General features: G+C 43.7%; 3 protein-coding genes across 4 annotated transcripts; all 3 read right to left on the bottom strand.

Moving 5' to 3' along the window:
- Window positions 1-891: 891 nt before the first annotated feature.
- On the bottom strand, window positions 892-5,643 carry LOC125555686 (B3 domain-containing protein LOC_Os12g40080-like). Of its 2 annotated transcripts, XM_048718555.1 has the most exons (10): window positions 5,042-5,643; window positions 4,781-4,948; window positions 4,492-4,589; window positions 3,932-4,086; window positions 3,420-3,839; window positions 2,902-3,316; window positions 2,622-2,818; window positions 2,069-2,330; window positions 1,630-1,865; window positions 892-1,492 (listed from the first exon to the last, which is right to left on the bottom strand). In XM_048718555.1, the coding sequence occupies exons 4-10, from the start codon at window positions 4,028-4,030 to the stop codon at window positions 1,211-1,213; spliced, it is 1,911 nt and encodes a 636-aa protein (XP_048574512.1). In that variant the 5' UTR covers window positions 4,031-4,086; window positions 4,492-4,589; window positions 4,781-4,948; window positions 5,042-5,643; the 3' UTR covers window positions 892-1,210. The 2 variants fall into 2 exon arrangements, with proteins under 2 accessions (XP_048574512.1, XP_048574513.1); XM_048718556.1 differs by lacking the exons at window positions 4,492-4,589; window positions 4,781-4,948; window positions 5,042-5,643 and having other exon boundaries at window positions 3,922-4,057.
- A 3,932-nt stretch (window positions 5,644-9,575) lies between these two features.
- Window positions 9,576-17,586, bottom strand: LOC125506799 (B3 domain-containing protein LOC_Os12g40080-like). Its single transcript, XM_048671506.1, has 11 exons — window positions 16,000-17,586; window positions 15,469-15,598; window positions 14,405-14,825; window positions 14,117-14,322; window positions 13,693-13,957; window positions 13,319-13,521; window positions 12,915-13,169; window positions 11,977-12,108; window positions 11,203-11,656; window positions 10,772-11,019; window positions 9,576-10,656 (listed from the first exon to the last, which is right to left on the bottom strand). The coding sequence occupies exons 1-11, from the start codon at window positions 16,140-16,142 to the stop codon at window positions 10,357-10,359; spliced, it is 2,757 nt and encodes a 918-aa protein (XP_048527463.1). The 5' UTR covers window positions 16,143-17,586; the 3' UTR covers window positions 9,576-10,356.
- A 143-nt stretch (window positions 17,587-17,729) lies between these two features.
- On the bottom strand, window positions 17,730-21,639 carry LOC125507963. Its single transcript, XM_048672506.1, has one exon. The coding sequence runs from the start codon at window positions 20,736-20,738 to the stop codon at window positions 17,997-17,999; it is 2,742 nt and encodes a 913-aa protein (XP_048528463.1). The 5' UTR covers window positions 20,739-21,639; the 3' UTR covers window positions 17,730-17,996.
- Window positions 21,640-24,636: the final 2,997 nt, after the last annotated feature.

Below are 24,636 nucleotides of genomic sequence, written 5' to 3'. Positions count from 1 at the left end.
GATACCTACAAGTCAATCTAGGATTAGAAGGATCTCACTGCTTCCCTGTTTGTCGAACGCACGTCTACTTAGGGATGAGAGGGTTCGGAAATACATCTAGCCTTTACGGTTTGAATGTGCAAACTATTTTTTCAATTTTGTGTGCTATATGTGTGTCCAACTGTAACTAGCGTGATTCTGTATGATACATCCAGGGGGAAGCATAATAGTTGTGCCTTATGTGGCATGACTATGCATAGATGGAATGGCCTGGAGTATAGTTTATTTAATCAGGAAGGATTAAAGTTTCTTATGTATTGGGGCCTAACACAAAAAAAACAAGTTGTATGCTATGTCAAGTAATTGGATGGGATCTAACTAATTCGGCGAGTCGAGAAGATGTTGTTTTGAAATTCTAAATTTGTTTTCATCGTCATCATGGACACAACAAGAACAACAATAATAACAAAATATTCTAGCATCGCATCAATTTGTAAGTTCTCGTCTAACCCTTACCTATCCGGCGGTTTACATCTCTCGATCTCAATCTCAAAATAAAATATGTTAGCGCTTGATTCCTGCTGTTGATGTTGTGATCATGCACTCCAGCAAATTTGCTCGACAAGTTTCTGAATTTGCAAAACCAGATAAAGAGCCATTGATGAATCTTGCAACTACACGCTTCATATCATCACAGGTCTAACAAAAGCCACAACAAAACAGCCAAAGCGGCCGCGAGAACCAGATCGTGCAACAGACAATTAATTTCTCCTAGTCAATCACCACTTAAAGAACCCACCCACACAAGAACACACGAGTTACAAGTTAAAACTTTTCGTCGCCGATTAGCTGAGTAGCTGTCCTCGAGTAACATGTGCACACAGCTATCCACTAGCTGGGACTCGGCTTAGATTTAATAAAATTTCAGTCAACCGATTTACATTCAATAAAATTTCAGGGGAGTGAGCCATAGATGCTTTGGCATGCCTTTTACCTACGGCTACAAGCACTGAAATACTCCTCTTGGTTCTGAAATCACAGTCATGAGTGGTGAATCAGGAGTGAACATTCATACGGTACGTTTCTACAACTACTTCTACTTCCCCTCAAAAGAAAAAAAGGCAACTACTTCTGCTGGTACACAAGCTACTCTCATTTCAGGTCCCAGTGGCAACCGCTTCAGTTATTCAACGACAAATTAAGATGGATGCAGCTACGCAGAAGTAGCTAGTTAGTCCAGCAGAACAAACCTGCCATTGAACTTCCTGAAAACGTGGACCATCATCGTCGCCTTGCACGCGCTTTTCATCAGCTCGAAGACACAGACGTGGCCCTCATGCAGCCTGTTGTCACAGACAAACTTGGTCCAGGAACTGTAGCTGAAACCCTGTATCCTCATCATAGAATGGTAGTAGTACCTCACGCACCACTTCTCTCTCCTGTTAGGTCTCAGGAGCAGGATGTCATGCGACCTCTCCGCAAGATGCTTAGCCGCAAACTCTCTGGGGAAGGTCTGCATATATAGTACAGCAGAACATTAGTCATTAGTACAGAAAGCTTTCGCACCGACGGTTCAGAAAGTCTATCAAAGACGGTCTAATGAACTGTCTAGGTCTTCCAGTTTGTGATTAGCGGAACAACTGAACTGACCAGCAAGTTATTCCTGCTGCTAACATGATTCTCCTGCAGAACGGCGACGTATACCGGATTGCCCTGTTGAATCAACGCTGACCTGAATATCTCCTCTTGCTCCTTGCCGGTCAGGTCATAGGCATACCTTGAGTAGTAGTAGTTGGACTCAGCAAGTTCGTTGTCACTCTCCTCTTCCTCGGTCACCTCGACCTTAACTGGATAACTGCACTTGTTTTGAGATTCGGGCTTTTTCCCTGTACAAACACAAATGGGCATTCCAAAATGATCGAGTAAAGTGACACTAACTCACTCTTGATTCCATACTGGTTCAGGTATGGCTACATAAAACAAAGGAGTCTATTTCTATGTTGTCTCATAAATTCATTTTTTTAAGTTGGCGATCCTGAGCGTTATTTTTAATGTCATGTGTGCAGGTGTCAATGTGTTGCATACTCACCTTGTAGGTGATGACCTCCTTCAAGAGAATGAACAACCATTGTCACTTCACCGTCGTTTTTCGATACTTCAAATAGGCAGATGTCACTTTCCCGCAACTCGTTGTGGAGAACGAAGCACGACCAGCCAACAGAAAGCATGCACGAACCATCAGTGATAACCTTCAAATTATCTACCCATATGTTGCTCTTATGAGGATGGCAGAGTGTGATGAATTGGTCTTCATGTGGAAGGTATTTGGCAGCGTAATCCTTGCAGATGACCTGTTACAGATGAATGAATCATCAGGATTCCCAGAATCAGTCCATTAGTAAGAAAAACTCCAGTTTCTGTCATTCAGCAGTGGAATGGAATAGTTCGATGATATTCATCGTTCAACCATTGATTGGAATGTCTATCGTGATACACCACTTTCAAATTATTGAAGATTGTAATTTACAGAGAGCTACTATAATTTTAAAAATTCCAACAAAATTTTAGAGAAGAGATCTGAACATTAAATAACAAATTTTGCAGGAGTCTCATTGAATCTGTAGAGGATACTGCACACATACCAGAGATCCGGACATACTTGTCTTGTTCATGGCTGTGATGTAAAATGGAATTACAGGCCTAACTTTCTTCACAAGCGCGTCGACTTCTGCCTTCTGTGATGTAGTCAGATTGCACCCCGTTGCTAGGACATAGTGAAGCTCGGTGATTTCCCGAAGGCCACCTGAATTCATGGTGACTTCTGGAGATGTGACACCTTCTGCTCCACAACCCCGATCATCAAGACATCAGTTAGCAATTACAGGCACCAATGAAAATGTACATCAGTTAGCAATTCTTTACCAAATCTCGGTGAAGGAGAGTCCACCAGAGTCATCTTTTTAGTTTTCCTACTGTTGTTATCGTGTGATCCGCAGTCTCGGCGCCTGGTTTCCCTGATGAATGACCGATCATGAGATATGCCTGTTTTTGGTACATTAGGAGCATGGTTCAAGACAATGTGGACTGATTGTTTCTCACAACCACTTGGGTCAAATATTAGGACTTTAAAGTGAGAGTCCCCAATGTATCTGAACACCAGCAAGTCATGCTCTTTTAGTTCATAATCACTGGCAAATGCTGCCCATCCATATCTAAGGACTATCTTGTTCAGATCCTTGGTAACCTTAAAGTTGTATATGTTTCCATCTGGAGCTTCTAGCTTCATAACTTCAGAGATCCGACCTCTGAAATTGTTCACAAATTTCTGCGGTATGCTCTGCAGGAACAGACAACAAAGCAATCAACAAATTATATATGTCTGATCAAAAGACGACACTTCATCAAGAAGTCAGGAAGGGCATTATCATCCAAGGTCTTACCATTTCTCGACGGAAATCGCCAACCATGAGCCTCAGGAAATGCTTCTGCCTATCATCCAGGTGATGCCAATAGAAATGCACATCACAGAGCTCGCACCTTCGATGGGACTCACTGTTGCTTTCTTTTTCTTGGGCATTAGGGTCGCAGTTCATGAGAACGTGGAACACTTCCTTCTCACAGCAAGTTCCAAAATCAAATATCAGAACTTTGAAGTGAGAATCCCCGATGTACCTGAACACCAGGAAGTAGCCCACTTTTAGTTTGTAAAAGCTGACAAATACCCCCCATCCAGGTCCGAGGACTATCTTGTTCAGATCCCTGATAGCCTGAATATTGTATATGTTTCCATCAGGAGCTTCTAGCTTGATAACTTCAGAGATATGACCTTTGAAATTCTCCACAAACTTCTGTGGTATGGCCTGAAGGAACAAACAAACAACAAAATTATCATTCTGACCAGGATGGCATTCCATCTGAAGGAGAGAAAGGGCATCCATGCACCAGGGCTTGCCATTTTTTCTGGGAAATCACCAACCATGCACTTGAAAAAATACTTCTGCGTATCATCCACATGACTGTTATCTTGATCATAATCTTGATCCGGCGCCATGACAAATGTAATCAAAATGGTGGGGAATCAAGACAGCAAGATACAGCAGCCTAAAACTGGAAGATGTAGTAGTGTGTGTTATCATCAGCAGTCTGTTCCAACCTCACATGGATGCATATATTCAATGTCAGACAAATCAAAGGTGTCCAATACTGGAGCAAGCTTTTTTCAGGTGATCTAAAGATTTAGCAAGTTTATGATCTAGTAGAAAAAGAAGAAGCCTCTTACATTTGTGAACAGCCAATACTTCTTTCAGAGTAAAATAGGAAGATGTAGCAATATGTGTTACTACCAGCAGCCTATTCCAATGCCAGATAAATCAAAGAAAAACGTCTAATACTAAATTTCAGGACAAATAGAACTATGCACTTTAGGTTCCTGTGTCTGTGTGCCATCATAAACATCATCTAAACGTTTATGATCTAAAGATGTAGCAAGTAGAAAGACAAGAAGCCTCTTACCTTTGCCAAGAAGCTCTTTGAAGAAGCCAATACTTATGCAGAGAAGCAGTCTATATGCCAAGGATGCGGAAACCCCAAGCCCAGAGCAAAAGAGCAGCCTAAAATAGGATGAAGTAGTAATATTTGTTATCAGCAGTCTGTTCCAACTTCACATGGATGCATATATTTGATGTCAGAAAAATCAAAGGAAAGTAAGCTATGCAAGCAAACACTAAAGAAGCCACCATAAACAAGATCCAAAGTATCAAGTTTATGCTCTAAGATGTAGTAGAAAGTAGAACCCTCTTACCTTTGCCAAGAGCCAATACTTGATTTCTGCAGAGAAGTAGCCAAGCCAGCCACAATGCCAAGTTGCCAACGATGCCCAAGCACAGAGCAAGAACATAGATATATGCAGATGAATGACAGACCATACAAGCTGATGCTTGCGGGTCTTGTACTGCCATCACACCTTCAACTAAAAAAAGAGTCTCACGTGAAAAGTCTTCAGAGAGTTGCAGACCATGCTTTCAACTGAGAACTTCTGGAATCTGAGCAGAAGGAATCGTACCCTACTTTTCGCAATGCCAAGGAGATAAGGGAGCACAGCTATACCCAGAGGGTGCTGTAGAGTGCAGCTGAGCCTCCATAGCAAAAACCACAAGAAAGATCAACACAGGGATGTTACAAGAAATTCTACATTGTAGCTTCAGAGCCAAGGTTTCAACATTAGAGTCAGGAGCCCAAATAACATCATTTAAGTGTCCAAGGCACACACAAAATAACAAACAGAGCTTGCTAATAAGAGGAGACGCGAGGAGAGGAGAAAAACTTGACCTGGATTGAACCCCATTGTTCTACAGTATTTGGAACAAAATGAAGAAACGGAGAAGGTTTCACCTACAGTGCGAATCGAGTGAACAGAGCAAGCCATGTCTAATCAGGAAGATTCCTTCAGGGCGCGCCCTCCGCCTCCTGCCAGCGCCGGTACGGCCTCGGATAACCCAGCGCTGGAGTGATGGGCCCCCTTCGGCTTCGGTGCGGCAGCGCCGCTGTGGGTTGCCTCGATGAGGGAGAACCCGCGGGCACGTGGAAGGCGGCAGTCGGTCTGTTCCCGGACGCGGCAGTGCCGGTGAACGCCGGCGGGCCGCGCCACGGTTAGGCAATTATTGAAGTATTTAAAAAAACTACTATGAATAAGTCATTCGCGTAGTTCTAGATCATCGATTTGAAGGATTAAATATATATTATATGTCATGAAAAATATATTATTATATTTCTACACGGATGTGGTTTTTAAATATATATTTTTTATCACATATAATTCATATTTAGATGATTAAATTGTCGACCTAAAACTATACGAATGACTTACGAAGGTAGTATAGTACTACTACTGTACCACTTTCCCACAGAACTATCACTAAGTTCAACTTTTTGTCTAAAATAAAAACTACTTCTCTAATCCAAAAATCTAATCTCGGTTCAAAACTGCGAGATTTATTGTGGATGAGGAAGTACCATTTTTACTTAGAAACCGGTTCAGTCTGGTTAAGCAGGATTATGACAGGTTGGGCCCGCATATGGCCCACTTGTCAGGGCCACGTTGGCATCGGGGAAGATGGGGACCACGTGACGGTCGTTAGGGACGGGGATCAGTCAGACCATGTCGCTTGGGCCGAGGTCAAAATGGTCGACCCTCCCTCCTCCTCTCCCAACCTCGCTCACATTGCGCAGCTCGCACAGCTCACTTTCTCTTTCACCTAGGTGGTAGCAGCCATGGTGCCGATGAATACCAATGACGGTGACAAATCGGTGGGCAACAGCGGTAGCGGCGTCGATGGCGGCGGCGGCAATTTCTCGGGGGTTGACAACTAGTATGGGAGCACTAGTTATTCGATGCAATTGGCATTTTAGTGCCAGGTTTGAACTTTTATCATACTATATAATCATAAGTCCGTCATTTTGCATAGTTATAGTGTTGAAAATTTGCTTCCTAGTTTGCAAACATCTGACTTGCCATCATGGCATCATGTGATATTATTGAATCTCCTCCCAATAAGGTTTCGTACTACAATTCTACCACATTATCAAGTTATATACTTAGTACGTATATCCCATAATTTGAGTGAACTATCATAACTTCATAAAATAAATGTGCTAAGTTAAAGAAATGAACAACCAAAATATGTTCATGTAAATGTAGGTGATTTTCTAATGCTTTTGAACCATAGACATTAACTGCAATAATCAATGTAATGTTTTTTAGTTAAACCAGATCAAAATGGAAGTAAAGAACAATCGCGTGCCTTTTCATATATCACAACTTGTATTTTATAGATTGCATATATAGTTACATATTGCACAGCTTAGACGGATTATTCATAAGCATGAGAAAAGTAGATGAAGGACATGGTGTAATAATGTGAGCATACATAGGTAGCTCAACTGCCCAGCTCCAAAGAGAATATTTTTTCTTTTGAATTCTAAAACCAACTTATGATCCATCCAAGACATGTTTATTAAAAATAAGTATAGTTGATTATCAAATGAAGAATGTATGTGTTGGTGATAGTTTATTCACTTGGCATGCCTTCTCTCCATAGTCTAGTGACTAGTGTAACCATTTTAATCCCAACCCTATATATATACTCCCTCTCTCTCAGTTTACAGGGTGTGCGCGTACTTCAAGGTCGTCAATTTGACCAACCTAATACAAGTCATATATTACAAAAAAATATACCAATATAAACTTCAGATGTTCTATTTTCAAACGGTATAATTTTTGTGTTATATAGTTTATATTAGGGTGATAAAATTGACAACCTAGGTATACGCGCAGGACTTGTAAACTGAAACGGGGAGAGTACACTAAGCTCTATATAATAATACAAAGAAAGTAAATGTGGTGCATCAGGTGAAATTTATCAGCCCGTCCAACCATCAACGCGAAATCCTGAAAGAGAATCAAGAAGATCTGTGTGCTTCTCTTGCCAGCATCATGAATGTGTCGTGATAGCCAGCACCTGCCGAAACCCTTGTCGAATTCACCATTTAACTTTATATTCATCAAGACACACTAGTTGTGAACACAAAAAAGAACCATATCCCCCAAATGATGTAAAAAAATTGTACGAAAGATAAAATGGACCATGCTAGCTCTCTTATGCTTTCCTCATGTTCTTGTTTGATGTGACATGCTTTGTTGGCATGGGAGTGTGTGTTCCATGGGGGGTGGTTCCGGAGTGTGCGCTAGGATAGAAGTGTGTGCTGATGGTTGTAGGAGACAGTGCACTCAATCGAGAGGAGAGACGAAATTCTAATGAAATGTTTAGTTTGCAACATCAAATGTTAGTCCTTCCAGAATTATATAAGCATGTATTTGGTTTGTCGTGATAATTGTGGTTTTCCACCTTTTGTTAGATATATATAGCTCACATGTCATACATCAAAGTTGGTCGCGCTCTTTTGAGCGGACATATTTCTTCTAAGGCTAGCCTTGGCAATATTAGTCATCAACCAAACAATGCACCAAATTACTCCACACAAAGGTCATACCTTGGTGAACGAATAGCTGAGTTTGTGTGGTCCTCCCACGTGCATCTCATGCAGTACCAATATACTATAAATAAATTATACTATTGAAATATGATTTCAATTACCATGTGGTGTGTAAGTGTAATTGATGAGATCATATTATCTTTCAACCACCGCTTTTTCACTTTTCAATATATATGTTCACACAAGCATCCTAACTTCGCCGTCACCTGGCCTTTAGCACCGTATCTTCTCACATTTTTTGTTGCCTCTGCCACCTTCTCTCGTGATGCTCAACTACAGGTGTAGCTAGGACTGAGAGGATATATCTCTCAGTCCAACACATTTCCTTCCCTACTTGTCGAACATACGTCTTCTTAGGGATGAGAGGGGTCAAGAATATATCAAGCCTTTATGATACAAGAGTATTATAAAAGAAGAACTTGCTTGCCAAACCATTTCTGGGATCATGTGGTCTTGGTGGTGGATTCATCAACCCAAAGTTAACTAGCGCGAGTCTCAGCTATCTTCCGAGAGGAAAGCTTGATAGATGCAACTTTTGTGTCACTACTATGTGGGGGTGTTCAACTAGAACACAAGCATAGTAGTTTTGTACTACTGTAGGTTTTAATTTGGGAGAAACTTCCATTTCTTATGCATTGGGGTATTCTCGAAGCAAAATAGCCAATGTGATTTTAAGTAGTTAGATGGGAGTATGTGCTACCTGATTTGGATTCTTGCAACCAAGAGATATTATTTTGAAATTGCGAATTTATTTTCATCGTCAACAACATTTTATCAATTTATTATCTGACCTTCATCTAGTTGGCAGTTTACATTCCCCCTCCCGCGACCACAAGCTTTGCAAACGTGACTCAGATTGCCATGCTACATACTAACAGCATGTGACATGGGGCTTTTCATGACAGAGTAACTAGCAAGGTCATCTTTCTAACCGACATTAAATGCATTTCATCTCAAGGGGAGAAAGGATTAAATTTCCCATGATGTCAATCTTTTGTTGTCGGAATTTGCTAACTATTCATTTGCTCGAATAGAATGTTCTATTTATGATCCCTAAAATAGCCCATGGATCCGAGAGAGATTATGTGGCTTGGAGTTGCTTGATGGTCGTTGAGCAGGTGAGGTGGTGCCTGCTCCAATTTCTATAGTCTGCAGCCAGTTGTTTGCCCACAAGCGCAAGGGTTTGCAGCGGTGGCCTGTGTTTCCCCTAACTTGAGAAACCAAGGTATCGGTGTGTACTGTGTAGAGTTAACAATAAAAAAAGGCACCTTTTGCCCCTGATGGTTCTAATGAGGGTGTCAACCTCATTAGCTTTGTTAGTTGCAACAAGTAACGAGTAGATATTGTAGTATTAAGTTGTTTGTATTTTCAGTACAAATAATGATAGTAAACAAACACAAGGAATTGAGATTTTGTGTGTGTGTGTGTGTGTGGTGGTGGTGGTGGTGTGGGTGGGGGGGGGGGGGGGGGGGGGGGGGGGGGGGGGTAGTAGCATCTCTCACAAAAGCATGGAAACATTTTTTCTCACATGGATGGCCCTGAAACTCACATCATCCAACCACAAGTTGGTTCTGGTGCAAACACATGAATATAAGCCTAGGCATGTGAGTTTGATCAACCAAACAATCATGCCAAATTATGACATAGGTTGGGATCATGTTATATAAGCAGTACGTCTATAAATCCATTATATCGACACACGCCAAACCTAATGGCTAATACTTCACTCATAGTGATTGAAACCCTCATATACGCCTGAGTTTAAATAATAAAATAGAGCATTGCACAAAGCATGATGACACCGCCACCTTCGTTTATGTGCTGTCTTGTCGTGAGCCTTGTTGGGCTTGTTGTGCTGTGCCCACAGCTGAACTTGGGTCTATGTGTTTGTGTGTGGGTGTTGGACCTTGCCTGCGGTGGCGTTGTGTTTGTGTGTGGATTGTTCGTTGTTACCTTGATACTTTTTGCCTGGTGGTTGCTTTATTTATAAAGCGGGGCGAAAGCCTTTTTCAATAAAGTATGATGACATAGAGTTGAAGACCTAACCTCTGTCAAGGAGTTATGCAAACATTAGAAACACAAAAGAAAGATCTACTATGAACCCTTAGTCTTGGAGGTGGACTACTCACATCTCATGGGGGTCAGCGGATAGACATTGTTGATGAAGATCAGTGGTGATTTCCTCTCCGGTTCAGAAACATTCAGCACACTGCTAACACCAGCTAAGTACTCCCAGTTCAGGTTTCAGTACTAGGCACTTGCACATATCTACACTGCATATTACACGCCAAAACATTCAGCACACGTCGCACACGCTGCAGGAACTTAGCCCACTAAGGCAAACCGACCGTCGGACTTCTTCCTCCTGACAACATGGACGGTCATCGTCGTCCCGGCCTTCTTGTTCTCATTCCTCGCGCCTTTGATCAGCTCGAAGACGCAGATATCCCCCTTGTGCAGTTTGTTGTCGTGGATGAACTTGACCCAGGGTTGGCCCCTGAAGCCTTTGCTGGAGCTCCCCTGGTAGTAGCTGACATGCCACCTCTCTTCTCTGTTTGGCCTGAGCAGCAGCACTTCATGTGATCTCATGTGAAGATGTTCGTGTACAAATTCACTGGGGATGACCTACACAAGCCACAAGGAGAAATTAATGTCTAAACATATGGGAACCTTGTGCATGCCAGAGTTGACAAAGAATTACACAAGCTTGCTGTAATCGTTTTGATCAATCCAAACTGACCAGAAAGTTGTCCTTGCGTTGCAGGTGGGCCCTCAGAAGAACTGTCATGAACGCTGGATTGCCCCGTTGCAGCGAAGTCAGCCCGATTATTTCATGTTTTTCGTCGTCGGGTAGTTGCTTCACAACCCTCGAGTAGCAGTAGTCGAAGTCAGCATATGTGTCATCATCACTCTCCTCTTCCTCAGTTTCCTCATGCTTAACATCACATGAGCTGCTACAGTTTGGTGATCCAGGAAGAAGATCTTTCCCTGAAACAGTGTGTACATGAGCTTAAATTTACCATTTGAAATTACCAGCAAAAGATAATTATTGATCATGCATAGTTAACTACATGGGTCTGTGTTAGCTGACTACACCGAGATCTCAAGAAAGGGATATATTCAGAGATACATCTCATGCATTAGTCGAACCACAAAATCATAATGCCTTACTTGGTTTGTTCCGGCTACTGAATTTCCTTAAAGTGGAGACATTCTGACGGGACTCAATCAACTGAGACGGCACACTTGTACCATCGTCGTCATCATCATCATCATCAGAATCAGAATCATCACTAAGAGAGTATTGCTCAACCTGTTGACCCACCATACCATCAAAATGTTTGCGCATACCAGCGCCAGCGAAGAGAGAAGACAGTTTCTCGCAGCCGCTCGCGTCGAAGATCAGAACCTCAAAAGAGTTGCCACTGAATGTGAAGACCAGGAGGTCATTCTCCTGCAGTTCATGAGCCTTGGCAAAATCTACCCATCCTGAGCTGAAGAACAGGTCATTGCCAACCTTGCTAACACCCACATGCCACGTTTCGCCGCTTGGTGCTTTCAGGTCAAAACCCTGTGGGCTCTGCATCTGCCTGATGAAATTGCTCGCGAACTTGTCCGGTATGCGCTAAGATGGAGGAGACAAAATTGGCAGGCGATTAGTCACATGGTTAGGTTCAGAGGACCTAATGCATTTTAAGTCTGTACAGCCCATTATTGGGAGGTAAGTTCCATCTTCCAAGACATTTCCTTTTTTGGAGAAGACACCAATAGTGACGGATGAGCCTTGTAAGAACTTCTTTATGCTTTCTAGAAAATCAGGGTTAATCCTAGTTGTTGTTGTTTTTAAATCAACTTTTTTAGGGGGGAAATCAACTATTTGGAACTAGTACAAGCGGTCAACTATTGTTACAGAGTTCAATCCTTGTGAGGGTATTGGATACTTACAATGCGCTGCTGGGAATCTTGTGTCATGAGCTTGAAGAACCTGGTCTTGCTCACATCCATGTGCTCCCAGTAGTAGTGCTCCTGCCACTTCTTGCAGCTCTCGCACCCTTTCTCACCCATCATCTCATCTGCCATTCAGCAATCACACAAGCAACATCCTCAGCCACAGCACACACACACACACACACACACACACACACAGAGCTGTGCTTGCCTTGCTCTTGATGCATTCCCTTTATTCTTCCTGGTGAGAAGAGAGAGAAAGGAGTTGTGCTGGTGCTGGCTGACGAGACTAGTGGAGTAACTACATACATACATAGATTTCACCTACAAGTTACAGCTCAGGGGGGAGACTAGTGGACTCTGGGTGTTGATGGACCTTACCCACTGAAAGGTGGGGCCACCATGGCAGATGCGTGCTACTATGTTTACTTCATCTTTGGGGGAGGTGAAATTGGCAGTAAGTGGAGTGGACAGTGCGCAGTCATTTCAATCAAGTAAAGTTGTCAGAAACTAACTGTAATCAAATTATCTGTGATCTTATCTAGTTGCAGCTCATTGCCTCCTGGTTGCAGCATACAGTTATCAGAAGCAATCCATTGACAATACTTAATTTGAGGTTAAACTTTGCAAGAATGTAGAACAATACATAAGCTTCTCAAATTTGTACACATCAATTTCATGGGATTACAAGAATTTTTGCGCATTTTCAAAGGATATATCCGAAACAACTTATACTGATATTTAGAAGCCACAGTATGATCATGATTCTGTAACACAAACTAACCAGGAAGTATCATCATATCCAGGTAATATAGTTTATTCTAGCACTTTTCTGAGATTTTGTCGGATGAGTCAGGGAAATTCTAACACAAAACCCACTGACGATACTAAACTTCCCGACTACAAAAGCATAGGCAAAAAAAAGGAGCAAATCAACAGTACTCTTCTTTTCGGATGATGTGGACCATCATCCTGAGCTTCTTCTTGTTTTCAATCCGCTCGAAGAGGCAGACATCGTCTAGTTCCAGTTCGTTGTCAATGACAAACTGCTCCCAGCCTCTAACAAGCCAACGCCTTGAAGCAAAGCTCTTGAATTCAGTTTTCCATGGAGCGCTTTCCCCGGGCCGGTGAAGCCTGAAAATTTGGTTCTCACCAGGGAGAAAATCTTTGGCATAATCCAGACTGAAGGCCTGATTGCACGGAAAAAATAGAAGTAAGATTTAGTGAAAACTTCACTGCTCTAATTTTCTGTTTTCTCACTATAATAGGGAATAAACTTCTGCTGATGAATTGTATTTTTCCTTTTCTTTTGAATATGAACAAAGTGATGGTGGCTCACCAAACTGGGGCTTCTGCTGCTAACATTGGTTTTCATCATGATAGACACAAAAACAGGGATTTCAGGCTTAATAGCTTCTACTTTCTCATATACTTTAGTCTTCAGCAGACCCTCCAGAGTGGTGAATCGTGACAACCTCACTTTATCTGCAGGCCTAAAACTCTTGGCTTCAGGCCTAAGACTCTTGGAAGAAGCGGGAAATCCTACATAAAAGACCCAGTCACAAATTACTAAACATGGGACACGAAACCAATATAATGTACATAATCTCTTACAGAATCTGCTGGATTCATTTTCAAGTATTTCCCTACTGTGAGTAGAGCTACATCTAAAGGATGATCCCTCAGACTGCATGCATATACGCAGGGAATTACCTGGTGGATGATGATAGCTTGCTTTAAGCAGATGAACTGCCATTGTGAAACTTCTCTGCCTCTTTAATACTTCAAACACGCAAGTATCGCCTTTTTGCAACTGGTTGTCATCGACAAATCCCAACCAGCCGGTAGAAAGATGATATGTATCATCAGCGTTGATCCTGTAATGAGCACCCCATGTCTTGCTATGACTGGCATGGCAAAGTGTGATGAATTCGTCTTCGCGTGGAAGGTGTTTGATAGCGTAATCTTTGCATATGACCTATTACAAATGATCTAGCAGTAAGTTTCGATGAGTTCAGCAAAGTTTCAACAAGATTTAACAGGTGAATCTGAAGTTCTCATCATCGCAAGAACAGGTTATGTAGACTCAAACAGCTCAAGTAGTCATTAAGTATGCAATGCAAGTAATGCAACATACCAGAAATCCATCAACCAGACTCGCACTGGACATGGTTTTGACATATAATGGAATCTCAGGCCTGATGTTTTGCTCAATTTTGTTGACTTCCACCTTATGTGCATCAGTCAGGTTGCACCCTGTTGCTAAGAAATAGCGCGACCTGGTGGAAGTCTGAAGTTCACCCGAACTCCTGGCATCTTCAGAAGATGGGGCTTCCCTTTTAGCTGTGCAATATCAACCATTAATGCTGTTAATAATGAAACTTGATCGCACTGTGCTGGAACTAGGAGAAACATGTATTTTTACTTGGTTTGTGTGGGGTGCCTGCTGGATTCATCTTTGAAGTTTTGCAACTGTCGCTGCAGCAACCATTGTGACGCTTTGCTAACCTTTCACCCTCCGGTGATAACATTGGATTATCACGAGGAACGCTCCGTTTTTGGAGACCTGGATTGTGGTTCATTACAACGCAGGATGTCTCTTTCTCGCAAGCACTTGGATCATAGATCTCAACTTTGAAGTGGGAGTCCCCATTGTATTTGAACCTCAAAAGGTCACCCTCTTGAAGCTCATAAACTCTGGCAAATTTTGACCATCCAGATCGAAGGACTAGATTATTCAGTTCCTTGGCAATATGAACATTATATGTATTACCATCTGGAGTTTCTAGTTTGACTAGTTCAGAGATCTTTCCCCCGACACTGCGCACAAACTTCTCTGGTATGGTCTGCAGGGATTAAAAAATAAATTTGACATACGAACGCCATAGTCATGTACATGGTAGGATAAAACCGAGGTAATTTACACTAACATGGAGTATGTCATAAAATTGAAAGCATTACACCATTACCATTTTAAGAGTAATAACTAGTTATATTGATCCATATAAATAACAAGGTCGTTGCTGCTAATTCTACTGAAAACCAAGAGCAAACATGTTTTCTTCTCAATGCAGATATAAATTTCTTTATTTGAATATGCCTTATGCATAGTTTTAAGGAGGGTTTTCAGGATATGCCACCCACCAACAAGTCAGTTTTTCAGGGCATGCTTTACAAATTATCCATGTCTCACAGAACCACAGACATGTGGATCCTAACTCCATGCATGAACAGAATATTGAGGTGAATGTCCTGATAATTTCCGATAACCTTCTCACGTTCAACATTTTTGCCTGAAATTGATTCTCGAACAACTACTCATACAGAAAAACAAAACTGGTTTGAACCTCCAAATCAAGTACTAAGATGAGTAAACCATGAAACTGTTATCCCAGGACCTAAGTTGTCCACTTACCAAAACAACAAACTAACAAAACTATAGAACATATATATTTGTCCACAGGAACAGCACAGTCGAAAAGATCGTACCACTCCATTCCTGAAATTGCCAAGCATAAGCTTAAAGAAACGCTTTTTCCGATTATCCATGTGGTCCCAATATTGATGTGCGACGTAATCCCTGCATCGTGTGCAAGACTTGTCCATCCTCTGATCACTCCTACAATGTTAATAAAGATGGAAGTTATTAGGAAGGGAGGACAAAATCAATTTACAGTAGGCACGTAAACAGGTGGGAACTGGGAAGTAACCTAAAAACTTCCAGTATTCAGGCTAACTGACATGAACCGACTGTACTGGCATTGTGCCCTACTGTTGAAAAAGAACATCACTAGAAAAGTTTATTCAGGCTGATGCAGATGAAAGCATGACAAAAGTTGCTATTTGATAGATTTGACTTTTGAGCACTAAAAGCTGCAGAATCTACTGACATATTCCAGTTTCATTTCTTCCATATAGTCTAAGAAGATAAGGAAGGGCAGCAATATCTAGAGAGTGTAGTAGCAGATTGTGTCAGTACCAATAGCCAAAACAATAGCAGAGATTAAAGCAGGAGATTACCAGGACTTCTGCAAGGATGCTGGTTGCCACGGATCCAGAGGGATGTTCTGAGCAGTGCTAGCGCAAAGGTCACAGATAAATAGTATGGCTGTACGGAGAACCCAAAAGTCACAAGCCCCATTCAACACTTCCAAGACACACATTTATGTGAATTAAAACCCACTGTGGACAGAGAAGTAAAACTGATTAATTAGGGAGAGGAATAGACTGGGAACTGAAAACCATCCTCTTTAATTTTTGCAATGAATCGTTTTCTTCTGAGCATGAGCACTGAGCACACTGCCACTGCTCTGCTTCGACATACTTGGGAAGGTCTTCTTGACTATGGCTGTCAAACTGAGTGAACAGAATAGGGTATGGCCAGCCACTGATCAGGTCAGAGCTAGCCAGGCCTAGGCAGGAAACAATGTTTCAGGCATTTATTCTGGGAAAAGAAATGCATTTGATGCTGGATCGTTTTTCTTTTGGCTGTACTTTAAAAATGCATTTACAGTTACTTCATTTTATAGCCCAATGGTGGAATCATTTTGTAAGTTGCTTGGCATAAAATGAGATGTTGCTGCTACATGGCAGTACAAGAAGGAAAGGGCAAGCCACAGTAGGGGCAAAAGCTCAAAACTGATGTTTGTGTATTAAATACAAACTGATGTACAGTTGCTGCATCCTAATAGAGCCTAGTAAGAGGTTTATCACAATTCTGCTATCTTCTACATTTCAAGGATAAAAATAAAATAGCACATTTTAGCAATTTGAAAGGGAAAATTAATGAAATCATCATATTAAGCGTAACACTTGACAATGCACCTGAGTTAACATGACTAATTACTGTAGAAACCAATACAGAAACTGAACATTGACAACACATAACACAAGATAAGCTTCTGACTTGTAGGGAGTTCCCAATTTAGTTTACCAGCACAACTGAAGGTCCATAAAAGATATTTCATGGTAATGCAGAGCAGATCTATGATGGGACTCCCTGATTATAATTACTGATAAATAGGGAGCATCCAAAAGTCATACACAAAGAAAATTGCACCGTCAAAATTGGAGCTACCTTCTTACCTGGGCTGGGGGAAGACATGCACCAAAATACCAAATAGATCAGTAGTGGATGTTCGTAATTTTGATTTACTAGTAATAAAGGAAGAATAACATTAATGGTTATACAGGGTCTTATTCATGTGAGCCCACTGAGACAACAATCATGATAATGTTATGTTTCAATGCTAGGACATGCAAAAACTCCAGGAGTACATCGAACAATCAGTGTGACTGATTCCTAATGCTTCTTCAGATCAGGTTATCCAAGGCACTCAAGTGTCAGATTATTAGTAATCCTGCCAAAAAACGTAACATGCACAAAAAGGGGGTTGAAATTGGATAATACCACACTGAGACAATTCATGATTGAAGTTCACCCAAGAAGGAAAGTGATAGTACTTACAGACATTTCGAATCCAACTGAATGGTTCTATTTCAACAAGACAAAAACATGTTGAACAGATTGACTGGAATAAAATCAAAATGGAAGTGGAACATAGCAGTGGCCCACACTATTCTCAGTTGTGAGATTCCATGAACAAAAAGGAGAGTCAACCAGCAACATTGATTGATTATAAAAGGTCGGCGAAAAAAGTTACAACTTTAAGCAACAACCACGAACAAAAATACATCAAAAGACGATTTTAAGACAGGATGTGAAAACTGCATCATGAACACATTCCAAGTACAAAGCACTCAAAACTATTTCATTTCCAGTGAGCTGCTTTACAAACATTGTTCAGTTGAAAGGAGCTCTACTGATGAGCCGCTGGTACATATTTGAGCAAACTCTACATGACACAAAAATAAGTCACATGTCGAGGAACTAGGCAAAGAATAAAAAAATCTGCTAAATCCACTACCAATTACCCCTCGAAACACAAATTATGGCTCGACAAAAGGAGAAAGATCACCTTCCACTCCTTCATTGATCAATATATCATACATCAAGCTCAAATTTGCCCTTCCATGTGCTCAGCAGCTATGGCCTCCATTTGGTCAGTAGCTATGGCAATACGCTCGCTTTCCAGGAATGAAGGATCTAAGAACTTGGCAACAAATGCCCACATCGTGTACACATCTTCAAAGTTAGTGAGGAAGCCAAGCGAAGCAGTCACAACTTCAACTCTTACAGTCACCTTTTTACTGTCTCTGCGACCATTCTTATAAAAGGAAGCCTCGGGTATATCTAGTGCTCCATTTGACTGTTTCTGGTTTGGGTCTATCTTTATATGACTAAGAAAACCGATGCCAAGAGATATGCCATTTTTCTCAGCTATCTTCTGGACAAATTCAGCATTAATGAAAGCACCACCACTTTGCTTCAGATTGAAAGCAACAGCCGCTCCCCTTTCATACTTAATCTTTGGACCATAAATGTGGACAAGAGGAACTCCATCACTGTCTTTCAAGCCTGGCAGCTTCAGCTGCAACAGCGAAGTTACTAGCCAATTGATAAGGTACCTTAACCTAAGTGTTGTTCTGTTGAGCCCCATCATATCAACATGGTCAATGTGCCTGCAAATTATCTCTGGTTCCCTCCTGCTCCAGTCTTGAGCATCATCGTACCCATCACTTACATCATCATCACGAAATGGATATCCAGACGCTTCAGCAGCATCTGAGGCCCGATGTAGTCTGTCAGCTATCATATTCGCCTCAGTGTTGAATGAAACTCTGCGCCCCATGCTTATAGCTCCGTCAATCTCTTCAACACCGAAGAGACGACCCCCAGCAAACCTGCTGTTTCCATCCCTCCGTCCAAGCAGCCGAAATTCCCCTTCAGTCTCCCTTCTTATCGCACTTTCCTTGTGGTCCAAATCACCGTTCATGGCATGTTGGCATGCAACCTCTTCAACCTCTGGCTCCTCTTGGATTTCACTAACTTGCCTAAAATGATTTCCCCGGCCATTCTCATAGATTTCTTCTTCAGGGTCTTCCCTGAGGCAGTCTACATCTTGTGAAACCGACAGTACAGCAGCATCAAAAGAAATTACATTACCATCATAAAGTGGGCTTCTAGATATCCTCGATGCTAGGTTAGGTGACATCCTCTTGTTACCCTTTCTGCCAGTGAACCAAGATGATGGTAATGGTGATCCCAGTTTCCCTTTCTTGAACTGACCAGACTTCTCTGACCCCAACGGGCTCTGGCCAACATCAACCCAGAAAGAGTTCTCTGATGAACAGTCCTCGCTGAATGCCGGGCTCCTCATCACCTCACCGACAGATATGCTCTCAGTTTCTTCAAAAATGGTGCTCGCCCCATCCCTATCCGAGCTGCTGTCGCGACCAGGGTCACTCTCAAACGTCTCTCTGACCTGAGCAGAAGTGTACACACCCGAAAATGCTGGAAGCTGTGAGCCGTTCCGAACATCAGGCACTGGATTTTCATCTTTCGGAGTGCAAGGGTCATCTTCAAGCCCCTCTGTCTCCACTGCATCAAATTCATCGATGGAGTCACTCAGGTACTGTGGAAAGACCGGAACAATCCTGACCATCCCAGAGGCATTGCAGCCATTCCTCCCCTGCAAGCTTCCAATAACCGACTTCTTGATCAGAAGACAACCAAATCCAGTTGGGTCAGAACCAAACACCCTGTAGAATGAGGTTATAATGAAGTCCGGCCGGAACAGCGAGAGCCCCAGCGAGTCCATGTCCTTGGGACCAAGTGCACCGGCATCAAGCATGACATGCCAGCCATTCTGCTGCGCCAGCGCCATCCACTGGTAGGAGTACTTGGCGCCGGTCACCCGAGACTGTGCAGGGAACACGAACAATCCGACTGCAGCATCCCGTCGCCTGGCCTTCCTCTTGCCCACGATCTCCTTGCGCAGCTCCGTCGAGCAGAGCTTGAGAGTGGGCCAGCGGAACCATGCGGTGCGCGTCTTGGCACCCTTTGCCCGCGCACTCTGCGCCATCCAGTTCACCGACTGGCTCTCATGGTCGAACATGGTGAGCAGCCTTCGGTTGTTCTCGAACGGGTAGCACTCAGCGAGCAGCTTGAACGCTGACCCCCGGCTGACAGTGAACACCAGGGCGTACTCGCTGGCCGGCACATTCAAGTACTCCAGGATCCGATCCTTGATGTCATTCTCGGCCGTGCCGGGCTCAGCGCCGCCGTAGAGCGCGTGGTTGCTCAGATTGGCATTGAGCTCGGACAATGTGAAGGACGAAGAGGAGGAGTCCCAGCTGGAGTCGAAGAGGCCGAAGCCGCAGTAGTCGAGGCAAACCCTGCCGGCGCCGGGGGCGTCGAGGTGGGAGTAGTGGTCGAGGCGGAGACGGTCGACGTCGGAGGTGGAGGCGTAGTCCGGGTACATGGAGAGGAAGGTGGCTATGGCGTGGGCGAGGAGCGGCAGGTCGGAGATGGAGCGGAACGGGCCGGCGGCGGCGGCGAGCGCGGTGGCGCGGAGGAAGTCGCGCTGCGCCCGCAGGCGCGCCAGGGAGCGGGAGCGCGTGACGGCGGCGTCCTCCTCCGCGCCGGCGGCGTCCGGCGGCGGGCAGAGGGCGCCCTCCTCCGACGCGGCGTCCAGCGCGTCGCGCAGCTGCCGGAGGAACGACGCCGGGTCGTCGCGCCGGCCGTTGCCGCCGCCATGGCCGCCGCCTCCTCCTCCTCCGCCGCCACGCCGCCGGTGGTTCTTGGAGAGGAGGATGGCGGCGCAGTGGGAGAGCGGCTTCCACAGGGAGAGATGCATGTGCCGCGCCCCCGAGCAGTCGGATCGACGACGGGGAAACCAACCGTGCGTCGCGGCTGGGATCAGCGGGCGCGGCGAGGCATGGGGATGGGGCTGACCGGAAAACCCCGGGATTTCTGGGTGGGTGGTGGGATTCCGGATCAGCGGGCGCGGAGAAAACTGCGGCTCGGCTCCGGGTGGGGAAAGAAAACCGGATCTTCCGCCGGGGGGAGAGAAAATGGGGATCAGAAAATGTCAGAGCCCGAGCGCCCCCATCAACCAAGAACAGTGGCCGGCTGGCTGTGGGTGCAGAAATCTCAGGGTTTGAGGTGGGGAAACTGCAGATTTTCTCAGAGCTTTCTTTGAAGCAGAAATGGCGGAGGGTGGGGGGCTTGAAATGCCTGAAATGCAATGACACGCTCCGCCTTTCCCAGCAAAAAAGGAGACGGCTTTGGCTTTTGGCAGGACCAAGAACTCAAATTAAAGAAGAGGGATAGAAAGAAACAAAGAAAGAAAGAAGCCTCAGCAAAGATTTGACTCCACTCTCCTTGCTTTTGCACAACACCACCACCAAGAAGAACCCATCAATGCTCTCTCAAACCAGTGGAAATCCAGAGATGAAAGGAGCTCACTCGCTCGCTCACACTCACTGGCTTCACTCAGAGCTCAGATCCTCCCCGCTCTCACCAAACTCGTCGCGAGTGGTTTGGGGCGCACTGAATGCGTTGGCATCATGAAGAGGGGGTTGCATTCATTTCCGCCCAAGAACTACCAACACCACACCAACTTCACTCTCCTTTTCCTTTCCTTTTTTCCCCCTGTTTGTACTACGCTCGCCACTACTGCAGCTACTGCCTACTGCATTGCCTCGCTTTGGAGCTGCAAAAGTAAGCAGCGGCACTATTTTAGTGAGGCTGGCCTGGGCTGGGGTGGGGTGGGGTGCTTTAGTAGCATCCACCGGGTAAAAAACAAAGTGTTTGGTACTGTCACACTAATATTATCATTGGCTCTACCTTGTTAGTTTTTGCTCCCTGGGGCTCACACACGCGCAGTGGGCTGTAAAGTGGGGGGAGGAGGAGGAGTCGCTGCAAGCAAGGCTTTCGTTCTTGGGGCATTGACTTTTCTTTCTTTCTCTCTTTCCTTCCCCCGTTGAGGAATTGAAATGCAGGGCAGCGGCTTTTGGTTTTATGGTTTTTTAAAGCGAAAGTTTTTGTCTGCATGATTATTTCCTTGACCGGTTTCTCGTGTGTGTGTGTGTGTGGAGTTGTCTTTATGCACGTGTGCTTTTTAGGGGGGTGAATATTGGTAGTTTTTGCTTCCCATGTCCTTTCATTGCATGATGATAATTCTTCTGTAATCATGGTGTGTTGTGTTGTGTTGCCTTTTCATGATTATTTTGGACGCTTTAGTGCCAGCGGAGCTGGATAGGTCCCAAAGGAAATAATTTCTTTCCCTGGCTTGGTTAAATTTTCAATGTTGATGAGTACTCCACTAAACAAGTGAAGTGGGCATATAACTGGCACTTGTTCACCATCGCAACTGACAAGTAAAGAATGAAAATGTATTGAGGATCAATTTGAAACAAACTAAGCTGCCGGAAGGGCAAGCTTACGTCTTATGGAGGTCGGCTGGTGCTTAACACAGTATTAACTAGTATGTCGATGTTCCTATTATCTTTTTTGAAAGTACATAAGGGGTGCGGAAAAGGTTAGATTTCTATCGATCTCGTTTTCTTCTGGCAATATGATGAAGTAAAGACGAAATACAGATTGATCAGGTGGGATATTATTTGGAGAACCAAAGACCAAGGAATGCTTGGGATTGAGAATGTGGAGATCAAAAACAAATGCTTGTTAAGCAAATGGCTATTTAGGTTATCAGTTGAGATCGACGGTATGTGGGCACAGATCCTACGTAACAAATAACTATTATCAAAGTCTCTATCCCAGGTTACCGTCAGACCTAACGACTCGCCATTCTGGAAAGGCCTAATGCGGACAAAGGGTGCCTTTTTTCGCAGAGCGAAATTTTTGGTTGGAAATGGTACTACAACCAGATTTTGAGAAGAAACATGGTTAGGGAGACGCCTTTGGCCTTGCAATATCCCACTTTGTATAATATTGTATAACATAAGGAGGTTTACATCGCTACAGTATTACAGTCGTACCCCTTGAACATCCAGTTCAGGAGATCCCTAGTGGGGGAGCGGTGGAACTCTTGGCTGCATCTTGTGTGAAGGTTGATGGATGTTCAACTTTCTGAACAGCCTGACTTGTTTCACTAGAAATTAACTAGGAACAGGGCTTTCAAGGTAAAATCTATGTACTTGGATCTGATTGATTCTGGCACAATCCCGAGTTAATTCATATTTGGAAAATTAAAGTTTCGTTGAGAATCAAGATATTCATGTGGTTCGTTCACAAGCAAGTGGTACTCACCAAAGATAATTTGCTTAAGCGTAGTTGGGTAGGCAGTTTACATTGTTGTTTTTGTGATAATGATGAAACGATACAACATCTCTTCATCGATTGCCCTCTCGCTAAGCTTCTTTGGCGTCCGCTTGGATCCAGTTAACATTGACATGTTAGCATCGACATGTTATTTGGGACATGGCTTACTGGAGTGGAACCAGTTACTGGGGGACGTATTCAGATAGGAATATGTGCACTTCTTTGGGCTATATGAAATTGCAGGAATGATATGATCTTTAACACACAGAATCTTTTGAATTTCTTGCAGGTTATCTACAGAGCGTCCGCTTGGATCCGTACGTGGTCGTTACTCACTCATACGGACTCCAGGGAGCTTTTGGTTACTGGGTGCAACCGATAGAAGATGGTAGCACGGGCATCTACAACCAGTTTGGATGGCGGTCCAATAATAGGATAGATGTTTAGTCGTCTTGCCTTGTTCATTGCCAATTGTGGCTTTGTTTTATTTACTTTGCTTTTTGTGCTCCTTCTGCGAGCTGCGCTTGTTGAAAATATGCCCTAGAGGCAATAATAAAATGGTTATTATTATATTTCTTTGTTCATGATAATTGTCTATTGTTCATGCTATAATTGTGTTATCCGGAATCGTAATACATGTGTGAATACATAGACCACAACACGTCCCTAGTGAGCCTCTAGTTGACTAGCTCGTTGATCAAAAGATAGTCATGGTTTCCTGACTATGGACATTGGATGTCATTGATAACGGGATCACATCATTAGGAGAATGATGTGATGGACAAGACCCAATCCTAAGCATAGCTCAAAGATCGTGTAGTTCGTTTGTTGTAGCTTTTCTGAATGTCAAGTATCATTTCCTTAGACCATGAGATTGTGCAACTCCCGGATACCGTAGGAGTGCCTTGGGTGTGCCAAACGTCACAACGTAACTGGGTGACTATAAAGGTACATTACAGGTATCTCCGAAAGTGTCTGTTGGGTTGGCACGAATCGAGACTGGGATTTGTCACTCTGTATGACGGAGAGGTATCTCTGGGCCCACTCGGTAATGCATCATCATAATGAGCTCAATGTGATCAAGTGGTTGATCACGGGATCATGCATTACGGTACGAGTAAAGTGACTTGCCAGTAACGAGACTAAACAAGGTATTGGGATACCGATGATCGAGTCTCGGACAAGTAACGTACCGATTGACAAAGGGAATTGTATACGGATTGATTGAATCCTCGACATCGTGGTTCATCCGATGAGATCATCGTGGAGCATGTGGGAGCCAACATGGGTATCCAGATCCCGCTGTTGGTTATTGACCGGAGAGTCGTCTCGGTCATGTCTGCATGTCTCCCGAACCCGTAGGATCTACACACTTAAGGTTCGGTGACGCTAGGGTTGTTAGGAAGACTTGTATGTGATTATCGAATGTTGTTCGGAGTCTCGGATGAGATCCCGGACATCACGAGGAG

This window comes from Triticum urartu, chromosome 5 (assembly GCF_003073215.2).
Source record: "Triticum urartu cultivar G1812 chromosome 5, Tu2.1, whole genome shotgun sequence".
NCBI classification, from domain to species: Eukaryota; Viridiplantae; Streptophyta; class Magnoliopsida; order Poales; family Poaceae; genus Triticum; species Triticum urartu.
This window is presented reverse-complemented; position numbering and strand designations above follow the sequence as displayed.